This window comes from Physeter macrocephalus, chromosome 19, assembly GCF_002837175.3.
Source record: "Physeter macrocephalus isolate SW-GA chromosome 19, ASM283717v5, whole genome shotgun sequence".
Classification (NCBI taxonomy): Eukaryota; Metazoa; Chordata; class Mammalia; order Artiodactyla; family Physeteridae; genus Physeter; species Physeter macrocephalus.
Genome location: NC_041232.1, coordinates 3,464,356 through 3,486,454, shown reverse-complemented (window position 1 = coordinate 3,486,454; position 22,099 = coordinate 3,464,356). Strand labels below are relative to the sequence as shown.

At 39.5% G+C, this 22,099-nt stretch overlaps 1 protein-coding gene and 1 gene segment (V, D, J or C); one reads left to right on the top strand and one right to left on the bottom strand.

The window, feature by feature from the left end:
* Positions 1–9,056: 9,056 nt before the first annotated feature.
* LOC102996563 (solute carrier family 5 member 4) overlaps positions 9,057–22,099 on the bottom strand; it is a 77,672-nt gene continuing 64,629 nt past the window's right edge. The window contains 4 exon segments of the mRNA XM_055080356.1: positions 9,057–10,286; positions 10,663–10,765; positions 12,533–12,748; positions 14,517–14,685. Coding sequence (XP_054936331.1) covers positions 10,072–10,286; positions 10,663–10,765; positions 12,533–12,748; positions 14,517–14,675 — 693 coding nt within the window. The 5' untranslated portion in view covers positions 14,676–14,685 and the 3' untranslated portion in view covers positions 9,057–10,071.
* LOC114484461 (immunoglobulin lambda variable 6-57-like) lies at positions 16,587–18,331 on the top strand. The segment is given in 1 exon segment: positions 16,587–18,331. A coding segment is annotated over 1 exon segment (528 nt).

Here is a 22,099-nt window from a genome sequence, read left to right as displayed (position 1 = left end):
ACTGTCAAGTATGAGGAACAGAAAAAAAAGAATGAAGAAAAGTGAACAGAGAAGGGAAAAAGAGCGACATCATTGAGATAGTGAAGTAGGAGACGGCAGCCTCCAGTTCCCTCACAAAGATCAACAATTAAACAGCTATTCACAAACAAAAACAGTTTTGGAGAGCTCTGGAGTACACTTAAAAACTTTAGCAACATGGTGGGACAAAGACCCTGAGAATAACTGCACAAAAAGGGAAGGAAGAACAGCTTCATTTTGCCTATATAAATGTATCCTCCAAAGCCAGCATTGCTCAGTGCTGAGGGATATCCCCAGCTAGAAAGAGTTCCCTCCCTGGGAAAGGGAGAGTGGGGTGAGCTACCAGCTTCCTTAGCCTTTGAGGGCACTGCATGAGTGAACCACTTTGAGTTCACCCCATCCAGAAACCAGCAGAGCTGAGCCGTGATGGCTAGGAACAATGAAGAGACTACCAGTTTCAGCCACACTGTTGGGAAAACAGTGGTGGTTCCCAGTGACATGCTCTGCAGACCACCCCAGCAGCTTTCCCCACTGAAGAAACCAACGGCCAACATAGCTGCCTCAGACTCCTGCAGATTTCACCAGTTTTCCCCCACAGGTATCTGTGTTCACTGATGCCAGCCACCTGAGTCTCCCCCGGCTTTCCCCCTCACCCCTGAGGGAACCCAGGACCCACACTGGCAGCCTTCTCAGTCTTCTGTGGCTGTGTGTGAGTTCAAGACACTAGCATAGATCCCTGTAGCTGACCCCCACCTAAGTGTGTGTGCTTGGGGATAGCCCCTCCAGCTGTGCACTTGCATGCCACTGGCCTGATGCCCATCACCTACCTCCATTGCCATATGTGCGTCTGTTGGCAAGATCCTGCAGCTACAGAAGAGCATGCTGACAGTTAGGGCCCCCCAGATCATTGTGAGCCTGGATCGGCCCTATTTCCTATCACTAGCCTGTATCACCGGACTCACCTGCAGCTAGCCCCTCCAGCTGTGCACCTTTATACACTTAACCTATCTCCCAACATGAGCTTCTACTACCATGTGACTGTGGCAAGACCTAGCAGCCATGGTAGAGTATGCTGGTAGTCAGGGCCCTGCCTGGATTTTACTTTTAATATAAATGGATTAAATTTGCCAATCAAAAGGCACAGAATGGCTGAATGGACTAAAAAAAGACCCAACTATATGCTGCCTACAGGAGACTCACTTTAACTTCAAGGACACACATAGGCTCAAAGTGAAGGGATGGGAAAAGGTATTGCATGCAAATGGGAATCAAAATGGAGCAGCTATATTTATATCAGACAACTAGATTTCAAGTCAAAAACCATAAGATAGGGCTTCCCTGGTGGTGCAGTGGTTGAGAGTCTGCCTGCCGATGCAGGGGACGTGGGTTTGTGCCCCGGTCCGGGGGGATCCCGCATGCCGCGGGGCGGCTGGGCCTGTGAGCCATGGCCGCTGAGCCTGCGCGTCCAGAGCCTGCGCTCCGCAGCGGGGGAGGCCACAGCAGTGAGAGGCCCGCATACCGAAAAAAAAAAAAACCAAAACACCATAAGATAAAAAGAGGGTCACTATATAATGATAAATGGGTAAATTCATCAAAAAGACATAACAATTGTAAATACATATACTCCCAACATCAGAGTGCCTAAATATATTAAGCAAATACTAACCGATCTGAAGGAGTAACAGACAGTAATACAGTAATAGTAGAGGAATTCAGCATCCCACTTTCAACAATGGATAGGTCATCCAGACCAGAAATCAGTAAGGAAACACTGTGCTTGAACAATGATTTAGACCGAATGTACTTAACAGACATATATAGAACATTCCATCCAACAGCAGCAGAATACCCATTCTTCTCAAGCACATATGGAACATTCATTCTCCAGGATAGATCATGCTAGGTCAAAAATAAGTTTCAGCAAATTTAAAAATATTGAGATTATACCAAATATCTTTTCTGACCACAATGGTATGAAACTAGAAATCAATAACAGGAATAAAATTGGAAAACTCACAAATATGTGGAAATTAAATAACATACTCCTAAGCAACCAGTGGGTCAAAGATGAAATCAAAATGGAAATTGAAAAATCTTTAAACAAATAAAAATGGAAACACACACCAAAACTAATGGGATGCAGCAAAAGCAGTGCTAAGAGGGAAGTTTATAGCAATAAATGCTTACATTAAAAAAGAAAATATTTCAAACAAACAACCTAACCTTATACCTCAAGCAACTAGAAGAACAAACTAAGAACCAAACAACAAACTAAGCCCAAAGTTAGCAGAAGGAAGACAGTAACAAAAATCAGAGCAGAAATAAATGAAATAGAGAATAGAAAAACAGTAGAAAATATCAACAGAATTGTGTTGTGTTTTTTTCCTTTTTTTTTTTTTTTTTTTTTTTGGGGTATGCTGGCCTCCCTCCGCTGCGGCCTCTCCCGTTGCGGAGCACAGGCTCCGGACGCGCAGGCCCAGCGGCCACGGCCCACGGGCCCAGCCGCTCCGCGGCACGCGGTATCCTCCCAGACCGGGGCGCGAACCCGGCTTCCCTGAATCGGCAAGCGGACGCGCAACCACTGCGCCACCAGGGAAGCCCTGTGTTGTGTTTTTTGAAAAGATAAACAAAATTGACAAATCTTTAACTAAACTTACCAAGAAAAAAAGAGAGAGGACTCAACTAAATAAAATGATAACTGAAACAGGAGGCATTACAACTGATGCCACAGAAATACAAAGGATTATACAAGAATACTATGAACAATTGTACACTAACAAATTGGACAACCTAGAAAAAATGGATAAATTCCTGGAAACATACAACCTACTAAGGATGAATAATGAAGAGTTATTTGTTATTGGTAACAAGTAAAAAGATTGAATGATAACAAGTAAGGAAATTGAATCAGTAATCAAAAACCTCTCAACAAAGAAAGGCCCAGGATCAGATGGCTTTACAGGTGAATTTCACCAAACATTTAAAGAAGAATTAACGCCAATTCTTCTGAAACTCTTACAAAAAATTAAAGAGAAGGGAACACTCCCAAACTCATTTTAAGAGGTCAGCATTACCCAGATAAAGCCAAATAAAGATACTGGCTTTAAAAGCCAGATAAAGATACTACAAGAAAAGAAAAATACAGGCTAATATTCTTGATGAACATAATATGCAAAAATTCTCAACAAAATATTCAATACTAGCACACCAAATTCAACAGCACATTAAAAGGATCATACACGTGATCAAATGGATTTATCCCTGTGATGCATATGTTTCAACATATGCAAACCAGCTTTCTGCCCATGGACAGCGCAGAGTAAGCATAGTTAAAGTCCTCCCCCGCCCCACTCCACTGCCATCATGTCTTAAGACAGAGTCTCCCAAAGAGCCCAAACAGCTGCAGAAGCTCTTCACTGGAGGTTTGAGCTTTGAAACAACTGATGAGAGTCTGAGGAGCCATTCTGAGCAATGCAGAACGCTCACAGACTGTGTGGTAATGAGGGATCCAAACACCAGGTGCTCCAGAGGCTTCGGGTTTGCCACATATGCCGCTGTGGAGGAGATGGATGCAGCCATGAATTCAAGGCCACACAATGTGGATGGAAGAGTTGTGGAACCAAAGAGGGCTGTCTCAAGAGAAGATTCTCAAAGACCTGGTGCCCACTTACTGTGAAAAAGATTTTTGTTGCTGGCATTAAAGAAGACACTGAAGAATATCACCTAAGAGATTATTTTGAACAGTATGGGAAAATTAAAGTGATTGAAACCATGACTGACTGAGGCAGTGGCAAAAAGAGAGGCTTTGCTTTTGTAACCTTTGACGATCATGACTCTGTAGACAAGATTGTCATTCAGAAATAACACACTGTGAATGGTCACAATTGTGAAGTAAGGAAAGCCCTATCTAAGCAAGAGATAGCTAGTGCTTCATCCAGCCAAAGAGGTTGAAGTGGTTCTGGAAACTTCAGTGCTGGTCGTCGAGGTGGTTTTGGTGGGAATAATAACTTTGGTCATGGAGGAAACTTCAGTGGTCGAGGTGGCTTTGCTGGCAGCTGTGGTGGTGGTGGATATGGTGGCAGTGGGGATGCTTTGTATGCATATTTTTATATGATTATGATATTTTCCTTTCATTCTATTAATGTGGTGTATCACATTTATTTGTTTGCATGTTTGGAAAGGAAGAAGTAAAAATGTCTCTTTGCTGATGACATGATCTTGTATATAGAAAATCCAAAAGACTTCAACAAAAAACTGTTAGACCTAATAAATGAATTCAGTAAAGCTTAAGGTTACAAAACTAAAGAATGAAAATCAGTTGCATTTGTACACACCAACAATGAACTATCTGAAAAAGAAATAAAGAAAGCAATCCCTTTTACAATAGCATCAAAACCAATAAAATACTTAGAAATAAATTTACCCATGGGAGTGAAAAATCGATATGCCAAAAACTGTAAGACATTGATGAAAGAAATTGAAGATGACACAAATAAATGGAAAGATATCCTGTGCTCATGAAGTGGAAGAGTTAACATTTTGAAAATGTCCATACTACCCAAAGCCATCTATAAGTTTGCTGCAATCCCTATCAAAATTCCAAAGACATTTTTCACATCAATAGAAAAAGACAATGCTAAAATTCATATGGAACTACAAAAGACCCCAAGTAGGCAAACAATTTTGAAAAACAAAAATAACCAATCTTGAGGCATCACATTTCCTGATTTCAAGCTCTATATATTACAAAGCTATAGTAACTAAAACAGTATAGTGCTGGTTAAAAACAGACACATAGACCTATGGAAAATGATCAAGAGTCCAGAAATAAACCCATATATATATGGTCAACTAATATCTGACAAGGGAGCCAAGAACACTCAGTGGGGGAAACAATAGTCCCTTCAATAAGTGGTGTTGGGAAAACTGGATATCCACATGGAGAAGAATGAAATTGGACCCCTATCTTACGCCACTCATGAAAACTAACTCAAAATGGATTAAAACTTAACCATAAGACCTGAAACCATAAAACTCCTAGAAGAAAATGGAAAAAGCTCCTTCACATTGGTCTTGGTAACTTTTTGGGGGGCTATGATACCTAAAGCACAAACAACAAATGCAAAAGTGGGACTACATCAAACTAAAAATCTTCTGTACAGCAAAAGAAACAGTCAACAAAATGAAAAGGCAACCTACGGAATGGGAGAAAATATTTGCAAACTACACATCTGATAAGGGGTTAACACAAGTTTCCCCTGCTATCCAAAAGTAGAGTGTTCCTATGAAAGCTTTCATAAGGCAAAATAGAAGAAATATCTGCACTCCCATTATTCACGATAATCAAGACATGGAAAAATGCGTCGATGGATAAATGGATAAAGAAAATGTGGTGTATATATATATGTACATATGTATGTGTGTGTGTATATATATATATATATAAAATGGAATATTATTCAGTCATAAAAAAGAAGGAAACCCTCCTATTTGCTACAACATGGATGGATATTGAGAGCATTATGCTAAATAAAAAAAGTCAGAGAAAGACAAATAGTGGATGATCTCACTTATTCGCAGAATCTAAGGACATTGAACTCGTAGAAACAGAGAGTAGAATGGAGGCTGCCAGTGGTGAGGGGTGGAGGAAATGGGGAGATATTTGTCAAAGGGTACAAACTTCCAGTTATAAGATGAACAAGTTCTGGGGATTCTAATGTTCAGCATGGTGACTGTAGTTAACATACTATATTGTTTAGTTGAAAGTTGCTATGAGAGTAGAGATTTAATGTTTTCTCCAAAACGACAACAAAAAGGTAATTACATGAGGTGAAGGATGTGTTAACTAATGCTACTGTGGTAAACATTATATAATATACATGTGTATCAAATAATAATATTGTATGCCTTAAACTTACACAATGTTGTATGTCAATTCTATCTCAATAAAGTTGGAAAAAAAGTTTTCAGTTTTTATGTAGTTAATTCATTATTTTTTCTCTTATGATTATTTTGTGTGTCCTCTCTACAAAGGCATCAGCTATTCCAAGGACATGAAGATATTCTTTTATAATTTTTCTAGAATCCTTATGATTTTAGCGTTTATATTTAGGGCTGTGACACAAATCAATTACTTTTTGCATATAATGTGAGGCAAAGTTCAATATTTCCAAACAGTAATTCAGTGATTCATTTAAAGAAAAAAAACTTTATTAACTCAATAAAAATTTTGGTAAAATTTAGCACCTGTTTGTGATTTTAAAACAACCTCTTAGTAAATTAGGAGTTAAAAGGAACTTCCTAAACCTGATAAAAAGTTTTTAAAAATTAAATAATTCTTAATGGTTTCATAATAGAAGTTCTCCATATAAATCAGGGATAAACAAACATCATACATCAAAGGAGGAATCCTCTTGGAATAACTTGTGAGGCTAGATTCTTTGGACATGTGCTTATCGGCCATTGTAGACTATATTCTAGATTATAAGAGTTACATCACATGCAGAGAAGCCTAAGTCTGTCCCTTACTTTCCAGATGCAACAGTCAGGCTTGTTTGTCTTTCTCTCATTTACTTATGGGAGCTCTTTCTTTTTTTCATGCCACAATATCTTTTTGGCTCCATGTTTTAACTTCTGTTTGGACTACCTTTTGATATAAAAAAGGTCAATAGTTTATTTAAATAGGTATTTTCATCTTTTGTGGTTTCTCAGTCTCCTGTTTTGCTTAAGAATGTCTCCCACTGTAAACTGCTAGATAGAAAAGTAGAAAAAAGTCATAAATAGGCAACTCACTGAAGTTAAAATAGATGATTAATTAGAGCTCCTATAAGATTTTTCACCAATCAGATTAGCAATTTTTGAAAAATCGACAACTTTTAATGCCACTAAGCTCACAGGGGAACAGGTCTATTTGTTCCCTGTTGTTGGTAGGAATGTGAATTGCCTCAACTTTGGGGGAAGTAATCTGTCAGTATCTTAAAAATATAAATAAATGTATCCATGGCTCAGTTATAGCACTTTGAGGATTCTACCCTGTAGAACTAAAGCCATCAGTGGGGATCTATGCAACATTATTTGTGGTGGCAAAAAATATTTGAACAGCCAGAATATCCATCTAAAGGGGAATTGCTAAGGAAAACAAATATGTCTAATATTATAAATTATTAGGTAGAAATTGAAATGAATTCATGTGATCTACATTAGCTGGGCTTAATGATGTCCACCATTCACTATAAAAGAGAAAAGTAAATTGTAAAATAATGTAGAATTTGAGTATATTCTTCAAAACAAAACCAAATAATGACAACAAAACCCCAAAAGGACAAACCATTGAAAGTAATTCACAAAACCCAGAAACGATAGGTAAAAGATGAAACAGTTCGACTAAATAAAAATTAAGGCTTCTCAACCAACAAGGGATTAATCTCCAAAATATACAAATGCTCTTGTAGCTCAATATCAAAAAGCAAACAACCCAATCAAAAAATGGGCAGAAGATCTAAATAGACATTTCTCCAAAGAAGATATACAGATTGCCAAAAGCACATGAAAATATGCTCAACATCACTAATTATTAGAGAAATGCAAATCAAAACTACAATGAGGTGTCACCTCACACTGGTCAGAATGGCCATCATCAAAAAATCTACAAGCAATAAACGCTGGAGAGGGTGTGGAGAAAAGGGAACCCTCCTACACTGTTGGTGGGAATGTAAATTGGTATAGCCACTATGGAAAACAGTATGGAGGTTCCTTAAAAAACTATAAATAGAGCTACTGTATGATCCAGAAATCCCACTCCTATACATATATCTGGAGAAAACCATAGTTTGAAAAGATATGCACCACAATGTTCATTACAGCACTATTTACAACAGCCAGGACATGGAAGCAACCTAAATATCCATCGACGGATAAAAGGATAAAGAGAATGTGCTACATATATACAATGGAATATTACTCAGCCATAAAAAAGAACAAAATAATGCCATTTGCAGTGACATGGATGGACCTAGAGATTGTCATATCAAGTGAAGTAAGCCAGACAGAGAAAGACAAATATGATATCACTTCTATGTGGAATCTAAAAAAATGGTACAAATGAACTTATTTACAAAACAGAAATAGAGTCACAGATGTAGAAAACAAACTTATGGTTACCAAGAGGGAAAAGCGGGGGAGGGATAAATTGGGAGATTGGGATTGATGTACACACTACTATATATAAAATAGATAACTAATAAGAACCTACTGTGTAGAACAGGGAACTCTACTCAATACTTTGTAATGACCTATATGGGAAAAGAATCTAACAGAGTGGATATATGTATAACTGACTCACTCTGCTGTACAGCAGAAACTAACACAACATTGTGAATCAACTATACTCCAATAAAAATTAATTAAAAAAATTAAATCTTCTGTACAACAAAAAACAACATAAAGTTAAAAGTCAAGACACAGACTTCAAGAAAAATATTTGAAATTTATATGCAAGTAATAAAAAACACATTATCTAAAGAATGTCTATTAATGAATTAGGAAATTGGTAAATATATCAGGAAATTTACAGAAAAAATATGAATAACTAGTAAATATATGTAAGTATATACAATCTCACTAATAAGTGGAGAAAGCCCAATTTCAAAAATGAAATTATTTTCAATCTTTAAGTTGACAAACATTAATTAGTATTTATAATATATTACTCTGTAATTAAGGATATGAGTAAATAGGAACTTTCATACAGTGATGGTGAAAATATAAATTGGTGAATCCTTTTTGGAACACAAATTTTTAATTTTTATCAAAATATTAAATGCTCATACACATTGACTCAGTATTCTATTTGTTAGGCATCAAGCATTAAGGAAAATAAAGCTACATAAAGTGCCAAAAGGTGAATATACAGGTATATTAGTCAAATATTGTAGATAATAGCAAATAATTGAAACCAATGTGAATGTTTCTCAGTAGAAAAATGGTCAAATTATGGTAAATGATTTTATGGAATAATGTGCAACTAAAAAGAATGAGGGATACCTATATGTACTGATAGGTGAAGATCTCCAAGATAAATTTTATATGGAAAATCCAGTCACAGAACAACACAAAATGTCAAAATAAAACAGAAATAAAGACAGAGAAAGACATATATTCAAGTAACAATGCAAATAAAGAATGTTAATATAGAAAATTAGATTGTGGTAATTATTGCACAACTCTGTGACTATTCTAAAATAAACTTAATTGTACACTTTAAATAGATAAATTATGTGAATTATATTTTTAAAAAGTAGTCTAAAAATCAAGAAAAATATAATTAGACTACTTTAAAAAATAGTCTAAAAATCATGGGAATTCCCTGGTGGTCCAGTGGCTAGGACTCTAGGCACTTTCACTGCCAGGGCCCGGGTTCAATCCCTGGTTGGGGAACTAAGATCCCACAAGCTGCGTGGTGTGGCCAAATTAAAAAAAAAAAAGTAGTCAAAAATCAATGGCTTGATATGCTAACATTTAAATGGTGAGGGATGGCTTTATTTGAGATATAAGCTAATAATATCCAGTAAATTCATAAACATATTTACAACTGGCATTTTCAGCTCACCTCCCCTCAACTATTAGGAAGTATTTCTATTTTCATTGAGATCAATGAAGGGGAGACAGGAGGGGAAGTTCACTTTTATAGATGAGGAGGTTACTATGTGAGGCAGAGCTTGGAGAGGCATTCCTTCTAAGTGGAAATCTCTGGAAATTGCAGAAAGCAAGTGTAAGGTGGGGCAATCTGCCTGGTGAGCTATAAAAAAAATTTAGACACAGAGCTTCCAGTTTATGTACACATAGACTCAACTCACTGGCTTTCTAAATTATCAACTGTTTCTTTTTCTTTATTGACACAAAGGAACAACAAAAGCTAAAAACCATGTCTATAGTCATCTCATTCAATAAAATTACCAACTGCTTATCTGCCTTTGCAACACAAAAAACGATACAAGTGGAAAATCAATAAAATTATCCTTTGCTTAATAAATATTCTAGTAACTCAGATAGAGTTCAGGCAAAATAGCCATGGACAAAGACTGCCCCTGCCAGGAGGATTATGGCATTGATGTTCACTACAGTCCTCCATAAGGGCTTCTCAGATGTGTCTGTCAGCTTCTTCTTTTGGGCTTCTTTCACCTCTTTGCTCAGCTTGGGCCCTTTCCTCTGCAAACCACAGAACAAGTCCTAAGCCTTCCTGAGACACCCATGAGTTTCCTCAGGATTATCTGAAATGAAGAAATGAACAAATGATCACAAAACATGTGAAATAAAATTCCTGTCAATGTAGTACAGGTGGTTGTAAAGAATGATTATAGCCACTTCTGTTAGAGGAATCCCTGAGAAAAAGCTGGCAAACAGATCCATGGATAGATGGTGGATGGATGGACAGACAGACTGACAGACAAGTGGATGAAGGGATGGATTTTATATGTAATAAATTGTCTTGGCTGTTGGGAAAGTGATATCTCAAAGTTTAAGTTTACCATAAATCTAAGAGCTTTTTCAGAAGCCGAATTTCATGGAATTAAAACAAAAAACAAAAAACCTAAACAAAGCCAGGTAGAGTTTCTATGTGAAAACCAAATGTAAACCAGGTATTACCTTCGTCAACACCATCATCAGCTTCTTCGTGTCTTTTCTCTTCTGAATCTAAATCAGTTCGTTCCTCTGTACTGTTCTGAAGAGCCCAGCACAGGCAATACCGCTAACCAGAGACCAGAGACAAGCACATTAGTGATACACAAGTGTTTACAATAACGTAATGATACATTTGTTAATTGTATAGTGCAAAAAATCGAACAGCACAGAAAAGTATAGATAACAAAGAAAAGATCTTCCATCACGCTCACCCACGAAAACAACACTTACCGTTTAAGATTATTTGTTTAAATTTTTCTGGTAGTTTTTAAAAATCAATAATATGTTTAAAACCCCTATTTCTGGATTTACAATTTCATAAATTCGAAGATTTATCTAATTTTTGCTAGACTCTGGCTTCACTCATTATCCCTATCACTCAACTGTTACAGGCTTTCAGTTTGTTGAGTGGTTACTTTTTCAATTTTTAAAATATCTCAAACTCTCTCTGGATCCATCATGTTTAGATAGTATCTGTGTGCTATTATTAAGTTCTGATAGCAATTTATACCCTTACATGTTCCTTTTCCAACCTCCAAACTTCTCTCAGCACTACTTTTATTTTAAAACAGTTAAGCTTTATAGAATTTTAATTGCTTTCTGTGAATATATTTAAGATTTCCATGCTTACACTGTTGATTAAAATTTTTGAAAATAAATGGCTAGCATTTATGCTATGATGTAATTTTCTGTGTGCCATACATCCAAGAAGTGATTGGACACATGAATAAATACCAGCTCTAGGTCATTCTAAGGAAATTGTTCCAAGTGTCAAATGAGTTTTTTAAATGATAATCCATCATCTGCTCAAAGTCATGCTTAATTTTAACTGTCCTCATATTTGGCTCGTGACTTTCTTGTTATTAGAATTTGTAATTGGCTTTCTTATTTGTTGTTGACATACATGCATATGCTTCCACCCTATCACTACGATTCCTAACAGCTTCATATAAGGTTCGTAATCACAGTATTATTTTAGTATAAAAAGCCATTTTATTTGCAAAAACTCTCCTATTGGGGCTCCTTGAATTCCTGTTCTAACTTGGATTAGGTGCTTTCTAGTCTTGCTGAAAACCTATCATCCTGAGATTTTTCTTCACTTCACTGCTAGGTTAGGTCCACACACTCACTATTCACAACTTTCTCCAAAATGACTACTGATTTTTATCAGTTCATTTTGAAAGTTAAAACCTCACAGTATATTACTAAAACAACAACATAAGCTAGATAAATGGTTTCATTGGTCCTTCAGACAAATTCTTTTTCTAAATGTGAATAAATAAATGATGGTCATATCTATTGTCATAAAAGTGTTTAACATTTACATTTATTTCTTTTAAAACTATGATGTGTCTTCTAGTGTTCTTTCATATATTCAGCATAAATTTTTTTTTTTTTGCTCCCTGATATCATGCGCTTTAAAAAAAAGAAATCTCTGTGCCAGTATTTGTGCTTATATTAAATTCTACTCACTCCCAAACAGGCCCAGCCCAGATGACAGCTCTGCTGTGAAGTCTTCCCCAGTCTCTTAGGCAACACCAATTACTGTCTTCCTGGTATCCTAAAACAGAGGTATAGATTTACCTCCCAACTGTATTGTGAGGTTCTTTTGAAAATGAAGCCCATTTTATAATCCTTTATTTCTTAATTCATTGGTGCTTTGCACATACTAGGTGCAAATTGTTGTTTTGTGGAATGACTGGATGATAATATCTTAGGTTCCTTCTAGCTCTAGTGGTCCTATGATTCCATTGCATGGGCCTTGGACACCAGTTGAAGCTTCAGAAGGCAAAGAATTCTTTTAAAATGAACACATCTATTACTCATTACTCACATGTACATCAGGAATGGGTTTTGTTAACAGGGAAATTCCCAGGATGACCAGTATGGAAACAAAAAAGAGAATGAGGGCAAAGTACAGATAGTGTACTCCACAGATGACTTGGGGGCAGTGACTGGCAGCCAGGCAACTCCCTGTTCCATAAGCAAATTCTGCGATCATATGAATGAGGCCATTCACAAATCCAATAATTAGACCCCAGAAGGCTCCCTGAGAAACAAGAATAAAATTATTGTACTTAGAAAAGATGAGACACTCATTCGAGTAAGTCATAATTATCATCCTGTCTCCTTTCTCCATTAAGGACCAACAAATGGCTAACCTTGACCACAAGGTTATCAAAGCAGGGAAAAGTTGAAAATATGTGTGTCCCCAGTGGGCTGTCACTCTCTGTGGTTCTGAAATATCATTCCACTGTTGGTTCTCCAACTCCAGGACACTACTGCCTGACCCAAACTGAAGTTTTCTTTGAGTTTGATTTTATATATAGCTTTTAAAACTTGTCATTTATTTTGGAGAGTAAACATAACTATGCTTTATGTTACACAATTTAAAGAGTTGGTATTAGATAGTTTGACAGCTCTATCACGTTTTTGAGAATTAAAAGTATTTATTTTCTCTGAGAAGTTGGTGGGAGTAGAAACACGTATCCCTGTTCCCCTGATCATGACGTTATGTTTAGGGACGAAATTGAGTTATTTGTATTGAGGTGGATGGACCTAGAGTCTGTCATACAAAGTGAAGTAAGTCAGAAAGAGAAAAACAAATACCGTATGCTAACACATATATATGGAATCTAAAAAAAAAAATGGTCGTGAAGATGGGAACATATGTATATGTATAACTGATTCACTTTGTTGTAAAGCAGAAACTAACACACCATTGTAAAGTAATTATACTCCAATAATGATGTTAAAAAAAAGAACCTAAGGGCAAGACAGGAATAAAGACGCAGACCTACTAGAGAATGGACTTGAGGACACGGGGAGGGAGAAGGGTAAGCTGGGACAAAGTGAGAGAGTGGTAGTGTATATATGGACATATATACACTACCAAATGTTAAATAGATAGCTAGTGGGAAGCAGCTGCATAGCATAGGGAGATCAGCTTGGTGCTTTGTGACCAGCTAGAAGGGTGGGATAGGGAAGGTGGGAGGGAGGGAGATGCAAGAGGAAAGAGTCATGGGGATGTGTATATGTATAACTGATTCACTTTGTTGTAAAGCAGAAACTAACACACCATTGTAAAGCAATTATACTCCAATAAAAATGTTTAAAAAAATGTTTAGGGAAAACAGTATTGCATAGAGATTAAGAGTATGAGCTTTGGATGGAGGAAGACCTTAGTCTGAATCCCAAGATCCCACTTACTAATATTAAGTAACATATGGAAAGAACATATGTATTAACCTCTCTGCACCTGTTCCTCATTTGAAAATTAAGATTATAAGGCTAATACCTGGGAACAAGTAAGCGATTAAATGTACATGGTCCATAATAGTCAATCAATTATATACATCATAATATAAACATATTTTGAATCTTTATGACTGTGGTAGATTTTCTTCTAAGTACTTCATGTTTTAAAAATCTTTTTTAATCCTCACAGCAATCTTTTAAGGTAAGCACTGTGATTATCTTAATTTTACAGAAAGTCAAATGGTTTGATTAAGATCAAAAAGATATTAAGTGGTAGAGCCAGGATTGGACCCTGGCAGTCTTACTCCAAAACTTGTGTTTCTCATCTCTGTGCCAAGGATGTATACACTATGTTGTAAGATATATAAAGACTACACTATGAGTGTGCACTATATATCAACACACTTTAGTGAGAATCAGGAATTATGGCTGACCACAACTGAAAATGAGATGGGCCTTGAGTTGTATATACAGGGTGGAAAGAATGTATTTTTTTTACCAGTGAATGAAATAACTTTTTCTCACTCCAGCAGGGGAAAAGTTTCCCGATCTTCACTTACCTGTTCATTGACTCTTTTACAGAAGATGGCAAGCAGAAAGACAGCTGCAATTGGAGGCCCAAGGTAGCTAGAAATGGATTCTATGTAATGGAACAGGTGTCCATTTTGAGCAACCTGTACTAATGGGACCCACACAATGCTGATTACAATTAATAGCATGATAAATAGCCTGGGAAGAAAACAAAATGATTTAAATATTAAACAAAAGCTTATTGGTACTTTCATTATGCTTTAGTTCTTGAATTCATTCTGTGGCCATTCATTGATTTTCCAAATAAAATCAAGCTCCTTGACCTCACATGAAGCCATACTATGCCTAGTGATTATCTGTTAGTAAAATTCTAATAAAGCAATTGCTTATCTATAATTAGTCATAATATCTTCAACTATGAGATTAAATATTCAGATGTCAGCAATTGATAAATCTGTACTGCGATTTATGCAATATATCAATTAAAAATGCAACACACTATTTCTGTTAATAAGCAATTATTTGCATGATAAAGAAAGTAGACTCCCATTTTGGTCTTTTTTCCTAGCTTGAGAGAAATTAAGTCAGTTTGCATAGGTTAGAATTAAAACACCCTCTATTGCAGAATGCTTAGTGAATTGGCCAGAAATGCTAATTTGTGCATTTTACTACTTGAGTACTTTGACAGGTAGAAAAAATTGGTTAAAATATTGATAAGCAGTAAAAACCTATTAGAGGCTCCTGGGGTCCAGGGGTCATGACTGATTAACTTTTCTGAACTCCACAAGATTCTTAGGCTTGTTGTGTAAGTAAGCAAACAAACATAATTTACTGGACTTTCTGTAAAAGGTTATCACTACTCTGTGCTCACCTGAAACAGAGAGCTGGGGATTGGGAGGAGAGTGGGGCAAGCATTTGGGCAGGAGACTGAGGCACAAGTGTCTAATTTAATCTTTACAAAACCTCTGCAACCTTGCAATAACTAAATGTGATAAACCGTGGGAAGTCTGAGCATGATGCCTAGAACACAGTAAGGATTCAACAGATAACATCACTATTCTAGTTGTTATCATCATTGGAAAGCAAATCACATGCCTCCCTTGCTCTCTTATCTTTGATTGATTTCTATCACACATGGAATGAAATCCAGTCTTGTTATGGCTTAAACGGCCCTGCATGACCTCACCTCCCTTTACCTTTCTGACTGTGTTTCCTATCTCTCCCAGCTGCACCTCACATGCTAACCTCACTCCTTGTGGCCCTCACACACACCACACACATGACTGTTGTAAGAATGCAGCACTTACTGTTCTGTCCACACAGAGCCATGCAACTCACTCCCACACTTCTTTCAGGGTTGTGCTCAAATGTTACCTCCTCAAGAGTGGACTACCTGAGCATCTGTCTTAAGTAGCCACCAGCCTTTAATCCTGTTTTGCTTTTCTACCTAACACTTTTTTGTTATCCGGTATAGAATATATTTATTAATAGTTTACTGTTCCCACAAAGGCATAAATCCCACAAAGCAGGAAATTATTTTTCACATATATGTCCTTTTTTCACATTTGTATTCTGGGATATAGTAGACATTTAACAATAGAGAGAAAAATAAAAACTCATTAATTTATCATTGAGACTTAAAGGAGACTGATGCCCAAGACCATATACTTCTTAGTGGACCGCTGCATCTTGGGCCTGATGAATTCTAGTCCAATACTTTCTCCACCACAACAGCACAGATGTCTTATTTTTCTTCCTCTCCTTTGTCCAGAGGCAAGATCTGGACTGTGTAGGCCCTTGGAATTTTCCCCTCAAGTGCTTAATTTACTAAAGCAACTGTAACTGTATTCAACAATGCACAATCTTTTTTTTTTTTTTTTTTTTTTTTTTGCGGTACGCGGGCCTCTCACTGCTGTGGCCTCTCCTGTTAAGGAGCGCAGGCTCCGGACGCACAGGCCCAGCGGCTATGGCTCACTGGCCCAGCCGCTCCGCGGCATGTGGAATCTTCGCGGACCGGGGCACGAACCTGCGTCCCCTGCATCGGCAGGCGGACTCTCAACCCCCAGCCGCTCCGCGGCATGTGGAATCTTCCCGGACCGGGGCACGAACCTGCGTCCCCTGCATCGGCAGGCGGACTCTCAACCCCTGCGCCACCAGGGAAGCCCTGCACTTATTTTTATTTTTATTTTTTTTGCGGTACGCGGGCCTCTCACTGTTGTGGCCCCTCCCGTTGCGGAGTACAGGCTCCGGACGCGCAGGCTCAGCGGCCATGGCTCACGGGCCCAGCCCCTCTGCGGCCTGTGGGATCCTCCCGGACCGCGGCACGAACCCGTATCCCCTGTATCGGCAGGCGGACTCTCAACCACTGCGCCACCAGGGAAGCCCCATTGCACTTATTGATTATGGGCTATGATTGAATTGACCCCTGATTGACATCCGGCCCCTCCCCTCACTGCATCCTCAGATTCCTTCTCCTTTCCGGGCGTCTGGCATCTTCTGATGGTGAAGTCTGGTCCCAATTCCAGGATTCCTAGCTCTTCTTGCCTGAATAGCTGGGCTCCTTTCAGTGAATGGCTCAGAATCTCACCCCACATGGTCCCTCCTGGAGAGGGGAGTGTCCTTGCTTCCATTTCCTTCCAAACAGAGCTCATTCTGGTGATATTTATCACCTCCTTTAATACAAAGTGACGCTAAATGTCTGGACCAGAGTAGTGGCCCTTGGTGCATCTAGAGAGATGTGAAGGTTTAAATGTATTTTGATCATAGCATGCTGCACAGACACACCCTGGACTCACCGCTGGAATTGTGAGGGGTGCAGATTGGGGAAGGCAGGAGTCCTGAGCAACAGCACCTGCCCAGGGTCGGCATGTGTCCTGCATCCACCAGAGGGCGCTGTGTCCTATGCACCTGCTTGATGCTCTCCAGTTTCTCAGCTGAGTCCCTCCCCTCTTGCAGGTGTTCCTGTGACCTCACTGGGGTGAATAACACCTCCCTCCTACAGTCTCTCTTCTTATCAGGTGGAGCCAAGGCTAAGGTTGAAGGAGGGATTTGAACAACCTCCAGAAAGGGGAATATTTGCATGGAGACCTCCTACCCTCAGGATCAGGGTGACATATAAGAAGGGTTGGTGGGCTCAGGCCTGGCTGTGAGGCTCAGAAAGCAGAGCCTAGGGGTGTCTTCACCATGGCCTGGGCTCCTCTCTTCCTCACTCTCTTCGCTCACTGCACAGGTGGATGCCTGCAGGGAATTCTGGGAGGGCTCCTGTTTGTCACCTGGGAGGATGACCTCTCCCCGCTCCCTGGGAATGGGATCTGTCCTGTCCTCACTGGGTCTTGGGCAGAGGTTGTGTTGACTCAGCCCCGCTCTGTGTCGGGGTCTCTGGAGCAGAAGGTCACTATCTCTTGCACCCGCAGCAGCGGTAACATTGGGAGTTACTATGTGCACTGGTACCAGCAGCGCCCGGGCAGTGCCCCCACCACCATAATCTACAAGGGTGACCAAAGACCCTCCGGAGTTCCCATTCGTTTCTCTGGCTCCATTGACACCTCCTCCAGTGCTGCCTACCTGACCATCTCTGGGCTGCAGCCTGAGGACGAGGCCAACTACTACTGTCAGTCCAGTTATGACAGCAACAAGGACACAGTGCTCCAGACCCACGGAAAAGTGAGATCAAAATTCCCCAGAGCCTCCCTGTTCTGGGTCTGCCCTTGACCCATCCCCACTAGGGAGGGCTGATTGTTTCCCTGTGTTCTTCTTGAAGGCTCAAGCTGGAATTTTCATGAGTTCCTCTCTTTTCTTTCCAAAATATAATTTTTCCTCTCATGTCTTGATAGATGATCTCATAATCCTTTGCAATCACTGCATGGAAGAGATTTAGTTCAAATCAGGGTTTCTGAACCTCAGTATTCCTTGTGGAGGGGCTGTTCTGTGTATCGAGGACATTTAGAAGCATCCTTGGGCCCCACACATCAGATGCCAGTAGCAACCTACTTTCCATATTATGATACACAAAAAACCTCCAGCTATTTTCAAATGTCCCTTAGGAGGGCAAAATCACCCCAGTTTGAGAACTACAGGTTTTAAAAGAGCATGATCTCAGCTATTAGGAAGGCTTTGGCTTTGAATCCTGTTTATACCATCAGCTGGGTGTACGGATGTATCATCGCCCTATGCTTCTGTTTTCCCAACTTAGGCAAAACAATAACACATAATTCAAATGATTGTTTTGATGGATGAATAACATTCTAAGCATCATGAGATCAGAGAACCTACGACCCAATCATATGGAATCTCCTTCCAACTGGAGTGTGATTTTTGGCCGGATTAGGTGTGTGATTAATATTTTAAAACTTTATACAAAGCACATGAAAATCTCTCTTCATTTATTCCCACAGGGAGTGTTTTTCAAGCATGGGATACAAAGATGAAGACATGAAAAGGTCTGGTACTCTAACAGTTTACATTTTAAGATGGGTATGAGAAAACAGGCCAGAAGAGCAGCAAAGATGAGTGTACTAAAATATCCTTTCTTTTACCAGAGTGTTTAGGTTGAAATTTTGGCTCTGGTTCTATTCGGTTCTCTTCAAATTTTGGTCCTTGGACTTCCACTGTTCAGTACATATAGTCTCCACTAGCAGAATGTGGGTATTTATATTTCAATTTAAGTTAATAAAATTAAGTAAAATTTTAAATTCTATTTCTCAGTCACACTTGCTGCACTTCAACTGCTCAATGGCTGAGTGTGCCTCATGGCTACCATTTTTGAGAGTGCAGGTATAGAACATTTCTACCATGGCAGGAAGTTCTACTGGACAGTGCTGACTTGAACAATTCACTTGTCACTCAGGGATAAAGGCAGCCCATTTAGTAAAAAGTATTCTTGTGAAAACTCTTCTGTGTGCTGTGAGGCATGGTTCTTTTGGATACATCTCTAGGGTATCATTTTTTATGTGCATGAATTTTAACCAGGGAGTGATGATAATAAAAAGAATAAAAGAGAGATCTGGATATGCAGACTGAAAAGGCTCCCGACCATCCTGGCAAGTATCCTATGGGGGGCAGGTGGGATTTCTAATGCTCCTGCTGGCCTTTAGGGTTTGCTCCACTCTGTGTCAATGTGGGGCCTTATCTTAAATCCCAGATTTGTGTCTCGTGTGGACTGATCTGGTGTTGGTAGTCAATCTCTAAGATGCCCTTAATGGTCACTGACTCCTGGTATTCTTGCCCTCGTACATACTGATTAGAGATGACCTGTGAAACTAATGGAATATTGAGGAAATGACCGTGTATGACTTTTGATGCTACATCATAAAGGACTTCCATTGTGCTGTCTTAGATCACTCGCTCCGGGGAAGGCAGTTGTCATGATGTGAAGACTCTCAAGGAGCCCTATGGGGAGGTTCACGTGTCAAGGGACTGAGACCTGTGCAACCAGCCTTGTGACTCAGCCAAACTGGAAGCTGGTCCACCAGCCCCAGGCAAGTCTTTCTATGACCATCACCTGGTCAAAATCTTGACTGTAACCTAGCGAACAAACTTGAGCCAGAAACACCCTTCCAGGCTGTTACCAACTCCCTGATTCATGGAAACTGTGGAATCATACATGTTGTTGTTCTTAGCTTCTAATTTTGGAGAAATTTGATGTGAGGAAATAGATAATGAATACATTAAGAGATGGACATGGCGATGTGGAGAGGGTGTAGGCATTGGTGGGGTTAAGCCTTGATGTCTACTGTTAGTGAAATGTGATGAGACCACACTGGACTCCCTTGCTGTGTATGACGTCAATGGATTGCCTAATGGCTTTTCCTTATAACCCATGGCTTCATTATAAATGTCCCATATGAATTATGCACAACCATCATGCCTTGTCAAGCTTCTTTGGGTAAATCTTTGACTATAAAATAATCGAAGGACACAGGCCTCTTCCACACTTTGATATTTCAGTATTGAATTCCTTAAAACAAGGTACCTGACCCTCTTTATTATCTTTATTTTTCACTCCCCCACCTTTATCAGATGTAAAGGTTTATGTAGACAGTCACCTCATGTATTCCTTTGAATAATAAGAAGCATCTGTGTACATTTCTGCCCCTTAACTAAAAGATAGAGATGTTGCTTTAACAAGAGGGGTCACCCAATGGAAAAGATGAAAAAAAAATATATAGCAGGTCCTAATTCAGTAGAGCTAGGGAGTGAAGTGAACTTCCCAAACTAGATTTTAGAAGAGGGTCTCATCTTTTTGTCTAACTAATCAGGAGAGAGTCAAGTCCTGGATTTTGATGGAATATGTCCATAATAGGAGGAAAAAACAACACTTTAGAGCTCATCAGCCAATGTGGCATTGAAGACCCTCTTCAAGCCGGGAGAGCAAAGGAAGAGGAAGGAAGAGGGACCCTCTGGTGTTAGCAATCTTACCACAAAGACAATGGTGAGTTTCACCTCGTGAATATCCGGGGGCCTCACGAAGTGAACTGATGAAGAACATTCGTATCTTCTGTTGACAAAGGCTGGTGTTGCCCCTGGGAACATCTTCACCTCTCTGTTCTCTCTGTCTCTTGCCTCAGCCACAGCGGCCTTCTGTTTTCATCTTTCATCTCCCTCATGTCTGGCACACTACTGGCTTGTTCCATTCTTTTCATAAATATTTCTGGAATGGATGGAAGCATTTTTCTAAGTGAGAAGTAGCCATTATGCTGATCTTTTAGGGTCCTTTGTCCAGACTGTGCTGACTGACCCATCCATGGTGTAGGAATGTTAGGAATAACATCTTCTGTAGCAGAGAAAGAGCAACAAAGAAACATGCTGTGGCCTGACAACAAAAGCATCCAAAAAATGTCAGACCCAGAAATATGAGACGTTTTGCCATTTCCCAATACCCTACACTATTTGGTGTCTGAATATTTGAACACTCTGCTACACCTTCTGAGAACCCTGCACCTTCTCTAGAAGTGTTGCTTGCTTTGTTGCTCCACAAACAAGACCACTACTCTCCACTCCATTCCGACCCAGATGACCAGTCACCTCCTTCCTGTTGCCCTCTTGAATGAGCTGCTCAAGTCTTTGTTCCCAAAGCCGTCTGCTTTCCCACCTCACTGCAGCCTTCATCACGTGGTATGGTGGTCATATTTCTTTCACCTTAAAATCTAGAAAGAACTCAGTTGAAAAGGATGTTTCTTAATATCAATTATCAATGGACACTACAGGGTGTGGTCCACAGATATTTCTGGAATGACAGTGACCAGGCTATCAGACCAATGCCGTTAACATAATTTCCACAGAGAAACTGAAGTTCGAATTCATTGCGCAGTAGGGGGCGCTGTGGGATTTCCCCAGGTCTGCACAGTGGGTGCCCTCTGCTGTGTAATCTCTCACACTCTCCAGGGCTGGGGCTGTGTTTGCTGGTGGAGACTCAGCTGCTGTGTCCTCTCTGGGCTGGGCAGGGTCTGCTGCTCAATGGTCTGTGCCAGGTCCCAGCAGCTGCTTCCTCCCTAGTCACTCCCATGGGGCAGACTCTGAGTCTCACCCATCAGCCCCTCTGTCTAAAGAACCAGGTGCAGACCTCAGCTGGTCCTCAGGGTGGAACAGAGGTCTCCAGTATGGGAAACAAATT